Source organism: Dermacentor albipictus, chromosome 9 (genome assembly GCF_038994185.2).
Source record: "Dermacentor albipictus isolate Rhodes 1998 colony chromosome 9, USDA_Dalb.pri_finalv2, whole genome shotgun sequence".
Taxonomy (NCBI): Eukaryota; Metazoa; Arthropoda; class Arachnida; order Ixodida; family Ixodidae; genus Dermacentor; species Dermacentor albipictus.
This window is the reverse complement of record NC_091829.1, coordinates 35910633-35924734: the sequence shown is the minus strand read 5'-3', so window position 1 is coordinate 35924734 and position 14102 is coordinate 35910633. Positions and strand designations below refer to the sequence as shown.

The following is a 14102-nucleotide window of genomic DNA, read 5'->3' as shown; positions in this document are numbered from 1 at the left end:
ACATGCAACGATATTAAGAGGCCAACAGCGAGAGCTTCATAGGCCGAAGTGCAGCAGTCTCTTCTTTGATGTCTTTTCAGCGTTGCTTTAACGGCTCACAAAAGAGAAAGGCCGAGATTCACATAGTTCCACATAGTTTCACCACTATGTGGAACGAGATTAAGATGTTCCAGCACGTGAGACTTGTGCAAGATGAGATTACGAGTGGAATGCAGTAAGCGGTAAGAAGCTCGACCGAAGGAAGTGTCGACGCCAAAGGGCATTTCTTCCGCATATCTCTCATTTTGTAAGTGGAACATTATCGTTAATATGTTCAATTTAGTGAAACCTACATGCAACGATATTAAGAGGCCAACAGCGAGAGCTTCATAGGCCGAAGTGCAGCAGTCTCTTCTTTGATGTCTTTTCAGCGTTGCTTTAACGGCTCACAAAAGAGAAAGGCCGAGATTCACATAGTTCCACATAGTTTCACCACTATGTGGAACGAGATTAAGATGTTCCAGCACGTGAGACTTGTGCAAGATGAGATTACGAGTGGAATGCAGTAAGCGGTAAGAAGTTCGACCGAAGGAAGCGTCGACGCCAAAGGACATTCCTTTCGCATATCTCTCACTTTGTAAGTGGAACATTATCGTTAATATGTTCAATTTAGTGGAACCTATGTGCAACGATATTAAGAGGCCAACAGCGAGAGCTTCATAGGGCTAAAGTGCAGCAGTCTTTTCTTTGATGTCTTTTCAGCGTTGCTTTAACGGCTCAAGAGAGAGAAAGGCCGAGAGATTAACTAAGTTACAGCTGTACTGCTGCTGTACACTGATGGGGGGGGGGGGGGGGGGTAGAAAACGTGGTGCGCTCGCACCAATATGGCGGGATGAGGTTTAGAGAAAAGTGTAAAAGTTGTCATATTGGGCCTTCACACGCTTCTCTAACTGTATATATCGCGAAGAATGGCAGCCGGAGAAATAGAAAACACACACGCAAAACGCGCTCCCACGTGAACTCCAGCTTCGTAGCTTTGTTATGTAAGTCGTTGCGCGCTGCCATTCAACAAGGACGTCCAGCAGCGGAAAGTGCGTTTCAAGACTTACGTCACCGAGATTCGTTTTTTAAGGCGCACCTTAAGATTTGAACGGAAACGTCAACAAGCGCGGCGTAACCTGCGCGAGCGCGAAGATGTCTTACAAATCCCAGGTCGGTCCCGATACCGAAAACACAGTCAACCAAATCAAACGAGAGAGAGAGAGAGAAAACAAGGACAGGAAAGGCAGGGAGGTCAACCAGAAGAGCACCCGGTTTGCTACCCTACACTGGGTGTGGGGGAAAGGGGAATAGAAAGAAGAAGAAAGGGAGAGAGTGTGCACAGAGTACGTGTGAGAGGGACACTATGCACAGGAACAGTATAAACGGTCACTTAAACCGGTGTACCTCAAGTATCGCAGTGATGCACGATTCGCTTTCCGTGCCAGAAACGAAGTTGACGACAATCACGGGAGGAGGTTACAAACTGCCCTTTCGCGCAGGTTCACGGCGACATCTCCCGCTGCCTGTCCCATCACATGGGCGTGATGCTGCTGGAGAAGACCTTCCACCGCAAGGCACAGTCGCGGAAGGTCTTCCAGCACCGGGAAAGCTTCGAGACCATCCTCGTCAAGGCCGAGGAACTGCTCAATAAGGTAACGTAGGGGCAACACGCACCCCCATCCTTCCGCTCCTCGCACACATTTCTAGGTGCGAGTGGTGCTAAGACGTCACACAGCAAGTTCCCTCATTAGGCGAACGCAAAAAACACGTACACAGCATGACAGAACAGAACCGGACCGAGAGATAGAGAGAGAGAGAGAAAGAAGAATACAGGAAGGCAGGGATGTTAACCAGTCAATAGTCTGGTTGGCTACCGTACACTGGGGAAAGGGAGAAGGGGAAGAGAAAGAAGGGAGAGAGAAGGTGTAGGTACGTGTACGGACAGCACTTCAGTTAAAGTCGCTCGAGCAAACCAGAAGTTCTGAGAAAACACAGAAGTGCCTTCACTGCCTTCTGAGCCGATGATCGGTCGGGACGGTGCTCTAATATTGTCTGTTCACTCAGAGGACGATCGTCTAGTTTCCTCAATGTGTCGGACAAACACTGTCTTTGGGCTTGAAATTGAGGACAATGGCACAATATGTGGTCAATGTTCTCCTCGCATGCGCAAACATCACATGCAGGACTATCAGCCATTCCAATTAGTGCTGAGTAGGCATTCGTGAAGGCCACTCCAAGCCATAACCGACACAGAAGAGACGCTTCACGCCGGTGCACACCGGCTGGAGGTCTGAGTTGAAGTGATGGGTTTAGTCGGTGCAGTCTTGTGCGCCTTGTATGTACGACGGACCGAGAACAGTGATTGTCCTATGGTCCATTTGTCTTCTCTTCTTGTTGTGTGTGTGTGTGTGTGTGCACGCTCAACTACTGTGTCATATGTCAGCCAACTAGGCCCCTCGTCAAGTCCTTTTAAGCATGGCAGCAAGTTCTTTCGTCATCGCCGTCAGCCTAATTTATTTGCACTGCAGGAATAAAATGTCTGCCAGCAATCTTCCAGGTATCGTCACAAGAAGCAGTTTTTTAGAGGCACATGATTGGGTTTAAATAATATAGCTTGACCGTGTTAAGCGATTCATAATTGTAACGCCTAAATATTTTTATTCGTCAACCTCAGTCGAAAGGACAGCTAAGGGGATACGTGTTATTAAGAGACCATTTATTATTTGTATTGTGTATGAAGACAAATTTATCATTGTTTAATTTCATACGCCAATGCTCACACCACTTCGAAGCTTGACTATATATTTGCTGTGCATCGCACCGTCAATGATCGTTATCTTATTCGCAAGCTTTTCTTTTTTGTTGTTAACATCCAAGTCTCTGCCCCATATGTTAGTGCCGGTATAATGCTTGTCCTCATCGTAATCATAGTCAGCGTGTGTAATGCATGACTAATACCACGCCATGAAATCTCCAAGCAACCTCTCCTGCGTCAGCCGAACCCGTCCAAAACTAGGAAATTTCATAATTTCGTTACTCATTTAGATCTTTCTAACCCCATCAAGTGCGTCTTGCTTCCCTATGCGCTAACAGTTCTGTCAACCATGCCTTCCGACCTGTGAGCATTAGAACTCGAAAATATCCCATGCACACGAAAAAAAAATATCAAAGTGTGTGTGGGGGGGGGGGGGCGACACGCGTATAAGTCTGTCCTAAGCCCACGCCTTCCCCTCGATACATACACTTTTTTTAATGATTTATCTTTAGACGCAGTCCAGAAGCAACAGCGAACTTGAAATAGCAGAGATGGACAACCTTCTTTCCAGATCAGTGACTCTATCAGCAACTCCTCTGCTGTCTGTTTTGACTGACTTGGGAACTTGTCTCAATAAACTTACAGGAGACATGCACCCCTCTTAGAAGATACTGATACATGTATACCACAGGAACTCCTTGTTCGTATGCATTTTGTCGCAATCATGCCCCGCTCCACCTTTCAAGAGCTCCGCGTTTTCGCCAACAGAATCTACTAATGGGTCAGCGTTAGGAGTGTCGAAGTGTAAAAAAAAGTCTGTGTGGAGCGTGGCAAGCTGGTGACCGTGGTATAGGTAGAGAGGGGACACACCTCCTCCTCCTCGAAGAAGCAGGACGTGTGTCAAGTGGGCTCGTGAGCAACATATTGCAATGTGGTAAACCTGATTTAAATCATCGATGCAGGACCTCGAAGGGATGCAACAAAATGCTGACGCATTAATAGATTCTGTTGGCAAAAATGTTGTAAAGCTGTTGAAATACGGAGCGACGCATTAGTGTAACAAGATGCATCCAAACAAGAAGTTGCAATGACATAACTACGCCACTGCGACGCGTTCACTGCATGCACCGGTGAATGCGCTCACCATTAAATCGTCATTGATTTATTTTCATAAGACTTAATGCAACGTTCTTGAAATCACAGAACGAGCCAGAATTCCTAAACTTTGTGCAAAACATGCTTAAAATATTCAGTGCCCTTCCACTCTGTGAAGAATGATGACGAGCGAACCTGTGTATGTGGGCCCCTTAATGGCGAGCTGCACCTCCGCCGCGGGTCGGCCCGGCAATCGGGCCACGTATGGGGAGTGCTTAACGCCTGCTTCACCTCCGCCGCAGGTCGGACCGGCATCGCACTATCTTCGGGATTGGCCCACGTAATTAAGTTTTATTCTAGTAAGGCCACGTCAATCATGGCGCGTACTCGAGGGCACGAACGCAGATGGCGTCTGACGCGGACGCCGGAGGAGAGCGTTAGAGTTTTCTGTCGATACACGGACACGTTCCTGGTGGAACTAGCCCTTCACAGCTTTGCTGTAAAACCGGTTACAGATCACAGGTTACCCCTTGAATAGATATTTTTTAAAATCTGCCGTAGGCATTCGTTTTGTGATCCACGTCGAAGGCACTGTGAGTCAAGCTCAAAGTTTATGTTCTGAATGTTTTCCTACATAAGTTTTCCCTATGTGTTTGGTAGAATCTTGTTTTATATACCACATTATGAGACACTGAGTCAAGAACGCACAATCTAAAATGTGGGAAGGCCGTTCATCTTCCAGTCGAAGTTGATCAGCTAGCCCCAGCTTAACAAGCTGGAGGTAGAACGGAGCCAAGTCGCTGCGCACGGAACTGTATCGCATCATCCGACGCGTGAAGGGAGGAGGAGGAACATCGGATTGCTTCATTTTTGAAAACAAGGTCTTCTTAGTTGACTTCACACGGGTTTGGGTATCTGGGTATCTTGTTACCACTTCAAAAAAAGAACAGCACTTCAGCGCCTTCAGAGCGTCGTCGCGAGTTGCAATAGGCGTAAAAATGAAGCTAAAAAGGTAGGTATCAACGAGACAAAATGCTACAGTTAGTCACAGAAATAGGTTCACGGGCGTAATTAGTGGAAATCTAGTCTAAAGCTAACCCTATTGCACTATGCCCCTGTAAAGGGTGCACCGCCGTAGATGTAGACATGCTGAGGCAAAGCCATCGTGCGGCACACTTTGGGGAAATTGGACGAGTTTGTTTGGGGCTCGCGTGAGCCAATTTTCCCTGGAAGGCGGTATCGACGGTCCCTCAAAAGTGGCGATTAGTCTCAGAGTAAGTAAAGTTAATGGTACGTGCATAATTAGTACCAATATAGACGAAAATAAACCACAGTGCACCAGAGGCTGCCTTTTCCCGGGGGTTGGCCTACTGATCTCTTGCCCAAAGAAAGAAAGAGTCAACCAAATGTCGATACTAAAAATAAGGAATGATGACGTAATTGCATGTGAAATACGATACTAACAAGATAAGAAATTAAGAAATTATTAACTTGTAAAAGCAAGAATATAATCAACAATTCATCGCCAAGTCATTTGAAACACAATGTACGTCACCCTTGTCTTCTTTAGCATATGCACTTGGTTGATACATATTTTTATTAGTGCACTATCTTCGGCATTGACCTCTATTTTATAGTATAATGACCAGTTAATTTTAAATCACCTCTAGGATTCCACCTCTAGGATCTGATTGTGAGGCACGCCGTAGTGAGGGAATAGCGTACATGGCGTAATGATTACAGTATAGGGCTTGTGTAGTTCTGTAGGTCCTCTATTTCAATCCGAACATCGGACAACTTACTTGTTTAAATATATATAGAACCACACCGATACGGAAATGTGGTGGTGACTCGGTAAAAAAGACATTGTCTTTAAAACACAGGAACATTTAGAACAGAACGCTTCTGTCCCGACAAACCAGTGTTTTTTTTTCATTACTGCTGAAATACTTCTTGCGAAGAGCTATAGAGAAGCACGCGCGCTTAATTTGCGCAGAATTTCACATCATATGCTTGCCTTGTTATCATCATCAATATTTTATTCTTTACCATCTGACCGTCTGTAATTTAACTTGGTTTGTATCATCTGCCTTCACCATTACACTAGCGGCAAGTACAGGGCATGCTCAGTGGCTATGGTGTTAGGCTGCTGAGCACGAGGTCGCGGGATCGAATCCCGGCCGCGGCGGCCGCATTTCGATGGGGGCGAAATGCGAAAACACCCGTGTACTTAGCTTTAGGTGCACGTTAAAGAACCCCAGGTGGTCGAAATTTCCGGAGTCCTCCACTACGGCGTGCCTCATAATCAGAAAGTGGTTTTGGCACGTAAAACCCCATAATTTAATTTTTTTAAGTACAGGGCAAGAGACATGCTCATCAGACCCGAGCTCGCGATCTTTATATCTCTACAGTAATTCTCTCTAGATTTTATGTTGGTTAAAAATAAATTAAATTATGAGGTTTTACGTGTCAAAACCGCTTTCTGATTATGAGGTGCACCGTAGTGGGGGACTCCGGAAATTTCGACCAAATGGGATTCTTTAACGTGCACCTAAATCTGAGTACACGGGTGTTTTCGCATTTCGCACCCATCGAAATGCGGCAGCCGATCCCGCGACCTGCTTAGCAGCCCAACGCCATAGCCACTAAACAAACACTGTGGGTGACCTTATATTGGTAAAGAGCCGTACATTCTTTTCTGTATGACAGTGTAGAGAGACAAGATCTGTGGCGGTTCATAAATTCATCTACCTCGCTGAGCACCATAGAACTGGTATGTCATATGCAGCGTCCCTGTACTTCGAGCTGTCGATTTGGATTCGCTCGGCGATCTTCTAGCCTGCCGGTTAGCTCAGATGACAGAGCGGCCGGCCCGGAAAGGCGTTGGTTTAGGGTTCAATCTCCATACTAGGACAAATATTAATTCAGCAACGACTCTTTCTTTCGTGGAAACCCGCATTCTGTCTCATCTGTAGCTTCGTGCCACTTTCGCATGGATAGCAATTGTCTCTCTATATCACATGGTTTCCTTTGTAGCAATTGCTACGAACGGGTGGATGTCTGATTTTCCCTTTATTCATTACTTCTCTCCACCTTGCGGGTTTCCGCAGAACTACTACGTCAAACTCTTGCCTTCGCTTCGTGTTGTCGACAAATTCGACTTCGCCCTGCCGTCTTCTAGCCGCCTGGTTAGCTCAGATGGTAGAGCGGCTGCCCCGGAAAGGCGGTGGTCCCGGGTTCGAGTCCCGGACCAGGACGAATTTTCCTTCAACTATGAGGCTTTTCTGTCGAGGAACCCATATGGGTTTCCTTTGTAGCAATTGCTACGAACGGGTGGATGTCTGATTTTCCCTTTATTCATCACAGTGTTATAATAGCCGCAGAGGCAATCATTTCTTGACCACGTACTCCTGCGAATTCTCTCCCTACTGCTGGCCCGCCCAGTGCCAGGGCGAGTACGCCGAGGCGTACCGGACCGTGTGCCGCCGAGGCGGTCCCGATCTCACGGCCGCGCCGCTGGACCAGCCGTCGCCGCTGACCGCGTCCGAGGAGCAGGCGGCGCTGGCCGCCTACTACGACTGCCACAACGCGTACGTCCAGCAGCTGGCCGCCACCAACGGAATGCTGGACGAGTACTACGGCTCCACGCTGCCCCGCCTGCTGGACGAGCTGCAGGACGTGTACTGCGACATCAGCACCATCGTCGCGCAGTCCATGCTGGCGGCCTCCGACGTCCTGGCGGCCAAGGTGCGTTGAACTTTCTCCGATGGGTGATGCGCCACGCATTGGATTGATCCGGTTGATCGTCTGATAGAATGATTAATTTATCGAAGTGAATAGTTCGTTGACGTGATTGCTTAATTTAGCGATAAATTAGAGAACTGCTTAGTCAATGAATAATTAGTGAATTAAATTACTCAGTCAGCAAATAATTAAAGCTTTAGCTGCTTATGCATTGAATATATAATTGATTGATTGATTGATTGATTGATTGATTGATTGATTGATTGATTGATTGATTGATTGATTGATTGATTGATTGATTGATTGATTGATTGATTGATTGATTGATTGATTGATTGATTGATTGATTGAAAAGCGCATGGTGATATCAATTTTGGGGGTTTAAGAGAAATCATATTTGACGGACGTATTGATTTCTTATCGCGCTCTCGCAATGTCTCGTGTTCGATTAGTTTACATGTTTCAAATGTTTACGAATGTTTACGAATGTTTATGCATGTTTACATGTGTTCCACATTGCAATCGCTTCGGCTATGTGCGTAATATATCGCCAGCTAAATACCAGTGTTGCTGCAGTTCCAACGCTTGAGTCACTCAATTTTTCTTGGGGGCACGCCACCCACCCACCGCGTGCCCAAACAAACGGGCAACGTGCCATCCGTGCCACAAAGCGTTAATCCAATTAACCGACCCAAGAGTAATGAATAAACATGGTTCACTGAAGACTCGCATTGTGTTTAATGTCGCGCGCGTGACGGCTAAACCAATCACCGCTCTTGACGTGCGCCACCGCACGCAAGTAGAGCGTCACAACACGACGTCCTCTTTCAACACCCGACAAGTGGAACTGCCGTCGTAGGCTGCTTCCGCCAGTATAAAGACATCTAGGCTGGCACCCGTACTATTTTCATGTTGAAATGCATCCGAATATAGCACCGGCAGTACAGAACGTGTTCGCCCAGCAGACTTGACCACATTTTTAGCGCCGAGCACTACGCGCATTCAAATTTGACGAAGCGCTTTCAGACGTCACTCTCGAGAAACACGGAATACAGCACGCGAACACGAGTACTCCATCGATCCCGCCTAATGGAAGTGAGTCTCATCACAAGGGCAGCGCCACTTCACTCAGCGCGTATGCGCGAATTCGCTAAGCCTCCGTATACCTAGAACCCATTTCGCATCGTCCCATCTCCGGTTGCACATGGCGTCGCCACGGGACGTACATTAGCGCCCCCTGTCCGTGACCACTGCGGGGCGATGAAGATATCGCGGCGGTCAACAGATCCCGCGACACCGCTCAATCTGCCGAGTGGTCCTTTCGCCCGCGCGACACACCCTTTATCCTTTTTCCGCCTCTTCGCGCGCACACTTGGACGGTCCCGATGGCCTTGCGCAGTCGAGAGGGGGCTTCGAGTGCGTGCGTCCACTTGTGTGTGCTGCGCGCTTGGGACCTATTGCGGGGGCATATCTATTGGCGAGCCGAGGCCACGCCGTCAGCCAAGAGCGCGCGCATGAAGGCCAGCGGGTCCATTTGGAGGGTCCGCGCTGTCGGTGTGCGTGCGTGTTTTGGCTCGACCAAATCGCGGTAAAAGCTAGGCGGCGGCAGCCGACGGGGAGACGGAGAGACGATTCGATATGGTCGCCTCGCTCCCCAACTCCCACTACCTCACCCCCCCCCCCCCCCGATATCCCGGAAGTCGATGTCGCTCCAGATGAAGTTAACTCGTGCATAGGAGACCTATTAAGGTCCATTTATTTATTTATTAGAAGTAATGTTGCCAGCAAGGACAGGTCCGAAGGTCCTAAAGGGCAGACCCTCTAATTGAAGAAACGCCTCGGGGCACTGGTTTGCGAGAGCGAAAGGAAAATCGAACGATTCGAGCGCTTCGAGGATTGAAGGATGCGGCGCTTTCAATGCGATCGTTATTCTGACGTAACGATAGGTACGAAACTATCTGAAGCTTTCGTGTTGATGCTGTAAACGAAACCATGCTGAACTGTAAAGAAATGTTTTATTTGCACGTAAATGCACCGCGTTCGTCTTCAGATCGTTTCCCATGAAACTGCAATACTTCGATGCAGAGCGACCTCTGGCTTGCTCAGTCTCTTACACAACTTCCGTTTGTCGACAACGTCCGTTTTCTTCCGGGGCATCTGTAAAGATGGCCGTCGGTGCGGGCTCCTTTATAGAAACTGATACTTTCTTTGAGTCAGTTCCAGGTGACACGTTGCAGTCATTACTCCAATTTGTTGCGTGCGCGATTTTCTGCGTTTTTCTCTCGTTTTTCTGTTCCATATTACCGAAAAAAATTAATTCTGCGGTTTTACGAGCCGGAATCACGATCCGATTGTGAGGCACGCAGTAATGGAGGACACCAAATTAATCTCGACCGCCTGGAGTTCTTTAACGCGCACAGGACGTGCACACGAAAGTTTTTTTTTTTTTTTGCATAAGAAAACAAAAACAGCTCATGTAGATTAAAATGTGGCAAAATTTTCTTTCAGCAAGAGCCATTGGGCTCAAATGTCTACCAAATTCAAGAATGTCCCTAACGAATGTCAAAATTCAGGCCTGAGAATACAGTCATCACTTCCAACAAGCGCACAGCAACACTAGTTCGACCTGAGACTTGCGTCGACAATTAGATGTACCAAACCAGATAAGTGTGGCGAAAATTTTAAAGGAGGCGAAAAATTCAACAGAGGGAAAGTTAGCGTTCATCTAAAGCTATCACGAACCTACTTGGGAGATAATAATGTTAAGCTGCATGTAGTGACATTGAAGAACGACAAATACTGAAAGGAACGGGAGTTAAGAATCTAACTTTATTGCACAAGCTTGCGCCCAGAAAAGCAAGCGAACCTCAAGATAACAACGATAATGGTGATTACGTTTGTCTGTCATCGCATATGAATTCCTTCGTCAAGTCTGTCCGCTATTTATACGTGTATCATTGTCCATTCCAGAGTAATTGTTAGTGCTTGCGTAAATTCGAGAGAACACAACACTAATCACGCCTCGTGCGCAATCTTATTAGTTATAAGATGACTCAGTTATAAAACGAGCGACAGCACCTAAAATATTTTCAAGGCATATGCATCTTGCGCGGAGCGATAACTGGATAGTAATGATAATCGGGTAAAAACAACCACCGGTGAGAAAGCTAAACAATGTACTCCTGACAGGATGAAAATATGCATGACGCTCACGCACAGGGCCTTGATCAGCAGGAGACACCGATCAACAGTGCCAAAAAAAGGATACGTGAAGGATAAAAACCCTTTTCTCTTTCACTCGCCATAGCGTTTACGACAGATCTCCACGTTTACACAAAAAAGAATGTCTTCAAATCTACCAACGGGTTTGACGCCATCGCGCTGGCGCCATCCCAGCTTCGCTTTCGCGACAGTGTGACAAGTCTTCAATCCTGGGTGAACTGCCTCAAGCTCTCTATAGCCGGCGTCCGTGAAGTGTGAACAAAAGAAAGAAAACAAAAACAAACGGAGTAACTTACCACTTCTTTGACGCCTGCTAGCAGCCAAAACGTGGTCCGGGGTGCCGCCAAAAAAAAAAAAAGAAATGAGGGGGAAGTTGGGTGGGAGAAGAGTGTGGGGGTTTCAATCTTCCACATCCAAGCTATAGGTTACAATTTGCTGGCCGAAAGTAGCTTCGCATGTAGCGCGCTATTCGTAAAGAAGACAGAAGGTCCACCGGCAGGAGGCACTCAGTACTTCGCATTTCGGTACCGGCTATACGCATTACCGCGGAGGGCCCCCGTCCATTTGCCGCCCGAGTTCGATTCAGAGAAGGGGCCGTTTGCGGACGTTGTAAACAACGCAGAGCGCTTGAAAGACGCTGACGACGGTAACGTTCGATCGGCGCCTTCATTTAATGGCGAGTTCGTTTTGTTGTTTCGTCGGGGAGGACGTTCCGGGAGCGCGAATTGAAAGTAGCGCGCGCAGCCTTTTACGCCGCACTCGGGAAAGTTTAGATTGGGAGCTTGCGCCGACGCTACAGCTGTATCGGACGAAAATGAGGCTGAGCAGTACGAAACACCGGAGAAGGGTCCGAAACGAGCTTGTTGTCCGATTGTTTGGGTTCGGGCGACCTCGCCCGTCTGCTTCCGGTAAACTGCGAGAAAGCGCATCGTCTGCTTGTCCTAAAGCTAACTAGAATTTTGCGAATATTTGGAATTAACACGAATCGAATGTATTCTATTCCGGAATTGAATACTAAATGAACGGGTTGTTAAACTATTGCTAAGCTCTTTCGCTATTAAATGAATGGTTGTTAAATGATTTGCGAACCGCCAGTAAGCAACAAGATAGAAACTCACTGAAAAGAAATTGCCACTGAAACTTCCTCGTAAGGGGATGGGGAGGGAGGGGAATTATCGTGGTGAGAAGCATAACAGGAGGCTCCTTATGTGCGCGTTTGCTAGATAGACGTTCTTGCTTCTCTTCTGCTAGATGAGGGTAGTGCTGCCCATCACTGGCTGTTCTGGCGCATGACGTAGTAAGCAGCGCTTGCCTTACTTAGTCGAGGTGTGCTCGTACTCCTTGCGAGGGCAGAAGCAAATGATGAATGGTGGCTATGTCCTGTGGCGAGCGGTACCCGGCGTCCAATTACTGCATCAGTGAACGACAGATACGCACCAGTTGCGTGGTAGCTGCGCCTCTAGAACGTGAAGAGGGTGAAGCTTCGTGCTTTGTTGCGGGTGATGTGGCCTTGCCGCCCGGAGCACCCAGGGCCCCAAGTTATTGTGTGGTCACGTGAGCCACCTTGATGTGAACCCTTACTACAACGATAATGCAGAGTTGTTATCTTCAAATTCCGAAGCCAGCTTATCACTTCACACTGTTCAGTAAACCAAGAAATGTAGTCTTACTTTAAACTTCATTAACTACTGATTTATCCTCGTGATTTTTCCAGTATTAGAGACAACATTAGGTCTAGTTTGAGACTGCAGCAATATTTCGCTGGATATGTAAATGTAAAATTCATTTTACGGTGAGCCTAAAAATTGAAAATGGCCTTGGGTGACCTTTTTGTCAGCTTCCTATGTATATAATGCTTCACAATACAGAAAAAAGAAAGGGCGGTATAAAGTTCAGTGGGCTTTGCTCACCGTAAGTGCCGAAAAATCTGTTTGTTCAAAGAGTGGCATTAGATGCTTTGTTTTATGGCCAGTAGGCTTGAAAAGCTTGCGACCCTTTATACGAAATGTCTCACGACTTCAAGTGCCCCCAGAGAATTGGAAGAATGCAAACATTATACTAATCTACAAAAAAGAGAGACGTTAAAGAATTGAAATATTAAAGGCACAGTGGTTTACCTCCAGTATTGTGTAACATATCCACCAAGATAACGGCCAATTCCAACAGAATAACGGCAACACTTGACTTCAGTCAACCAATTGCACCAATCGGCCTCTCTATATGACTTTCATAGATTAGGAAAAGGCATTTGTTTCAGTAGAGATACCAGCAGTCATAGAGGCATTACGTAATCAAAGAGTACAGGAAGCTTACGTAAACATCATGGAAAATGTCATGTTTGTTACTAAAAATAACAATAATGTTCGGTGCACTGCACAATACCAACCAACAAATACTAATCGCTCAAGCAAGCCAGGTCTTCTCAATGGCATATAGTTGGCTGGTAAGCATGTTTAACAGCCAACCAGCCCAAATAAGCAACTAAGCCCTCCTTTAGTATTATATACAAAGTCCGACCATTTACGGCCTCATCAAATCGCAGACATGATTCTCTTCAAGCATTAAGGGAGACATCGAAGCTTTGTCTTGGGACCTAGTTCAGGCTTTGCGGTCCGAAATCGTTAATAGAACATTTTGAAAGTATAGGAGCAGTACTGCAGAGAGAAATGCAATACATTTATGCCTCGATCTTTGCCTGTTCGAAATAGCAATATAGCAAAATAGCTTGTGGGAAAGCATAAATATTGCTCAAATGTCGCTTTCTAAGAAACGACGTCAAAGAGACCCACGATTTAAGATGTAAAGTTATCACAACGTAACACTTCTAATAAGTCTACTACTTGGAATATTGACAGCCATTTCGTCGTGGCTTCAAAATTCAGATTGTTGACCTTAAGAACTTGGGTTCGGCAAGTGGAGAACAAAAATATTTTGTGATTGTTTATACTTCAGTACGAAATGCTTTCGGAAAATCGTAAATCATGATTGAACGTTCATTTGGCCATGATATTCTTGTGTTTGGCACGAGGTCGCGGATTCAACTCTCGGCTATGTCGGCTGCATTTCTATAAAGGTGGAGGCGGTGTGAATGGAAGTTCTAAGGCAAGTTCTAATGGAAGTTCCAGGTCAAAGTGAATCCATAACCACGGAGTCTCCTTTACTCTCTAGGCGGCTATGGAATGTTACATTCAACTGATCAATCAATATTACTCCGTCCCTCTTTCAATATTTAGCCGTTTTCATTGCACCAAATTTAACTCGTGTA

At 46.5% G+C, this 14102-nt stretch overlaps 2 protein-coding genes across 7 annotated transcripts in view; one reads left to right on the top strand and one right to left on the bottom strand.

Annotated features, from left to right (window-relative positions):
- Stacl (SH3 and cysteine-rich domain-containing protein) overlaps positions 1-14102 on the top strand; it is a 167245-nt gene that overhangs the window by 87974 nt on the left and 65169 nt on the right. For all 6 annotated transcript variants that reach the window (XM_070524922.1, XM_070524918.1, XM_070524919.1 and 3 more), the window contains exons 4-5: positions 1521-1673; positions 7316-7618. In XM_070524922.1, coding sequence (XP_070381023.1) covers positions 1521-1673; positions 7316-7618 — 456 coding nt within the window. The remainder of the gene's footprint in view (positions 1-1520; positions 1674-7315; positions 7619-14102) is intronic.
- The window catches only part of LOC135906551 (uncharacterized), a 478731-nt gene that overhangs the window by 460545 nt on the left and 4084 nt on the right, over positions 1-14102 (bottom strand). The window lies entirely within an intron of this gene.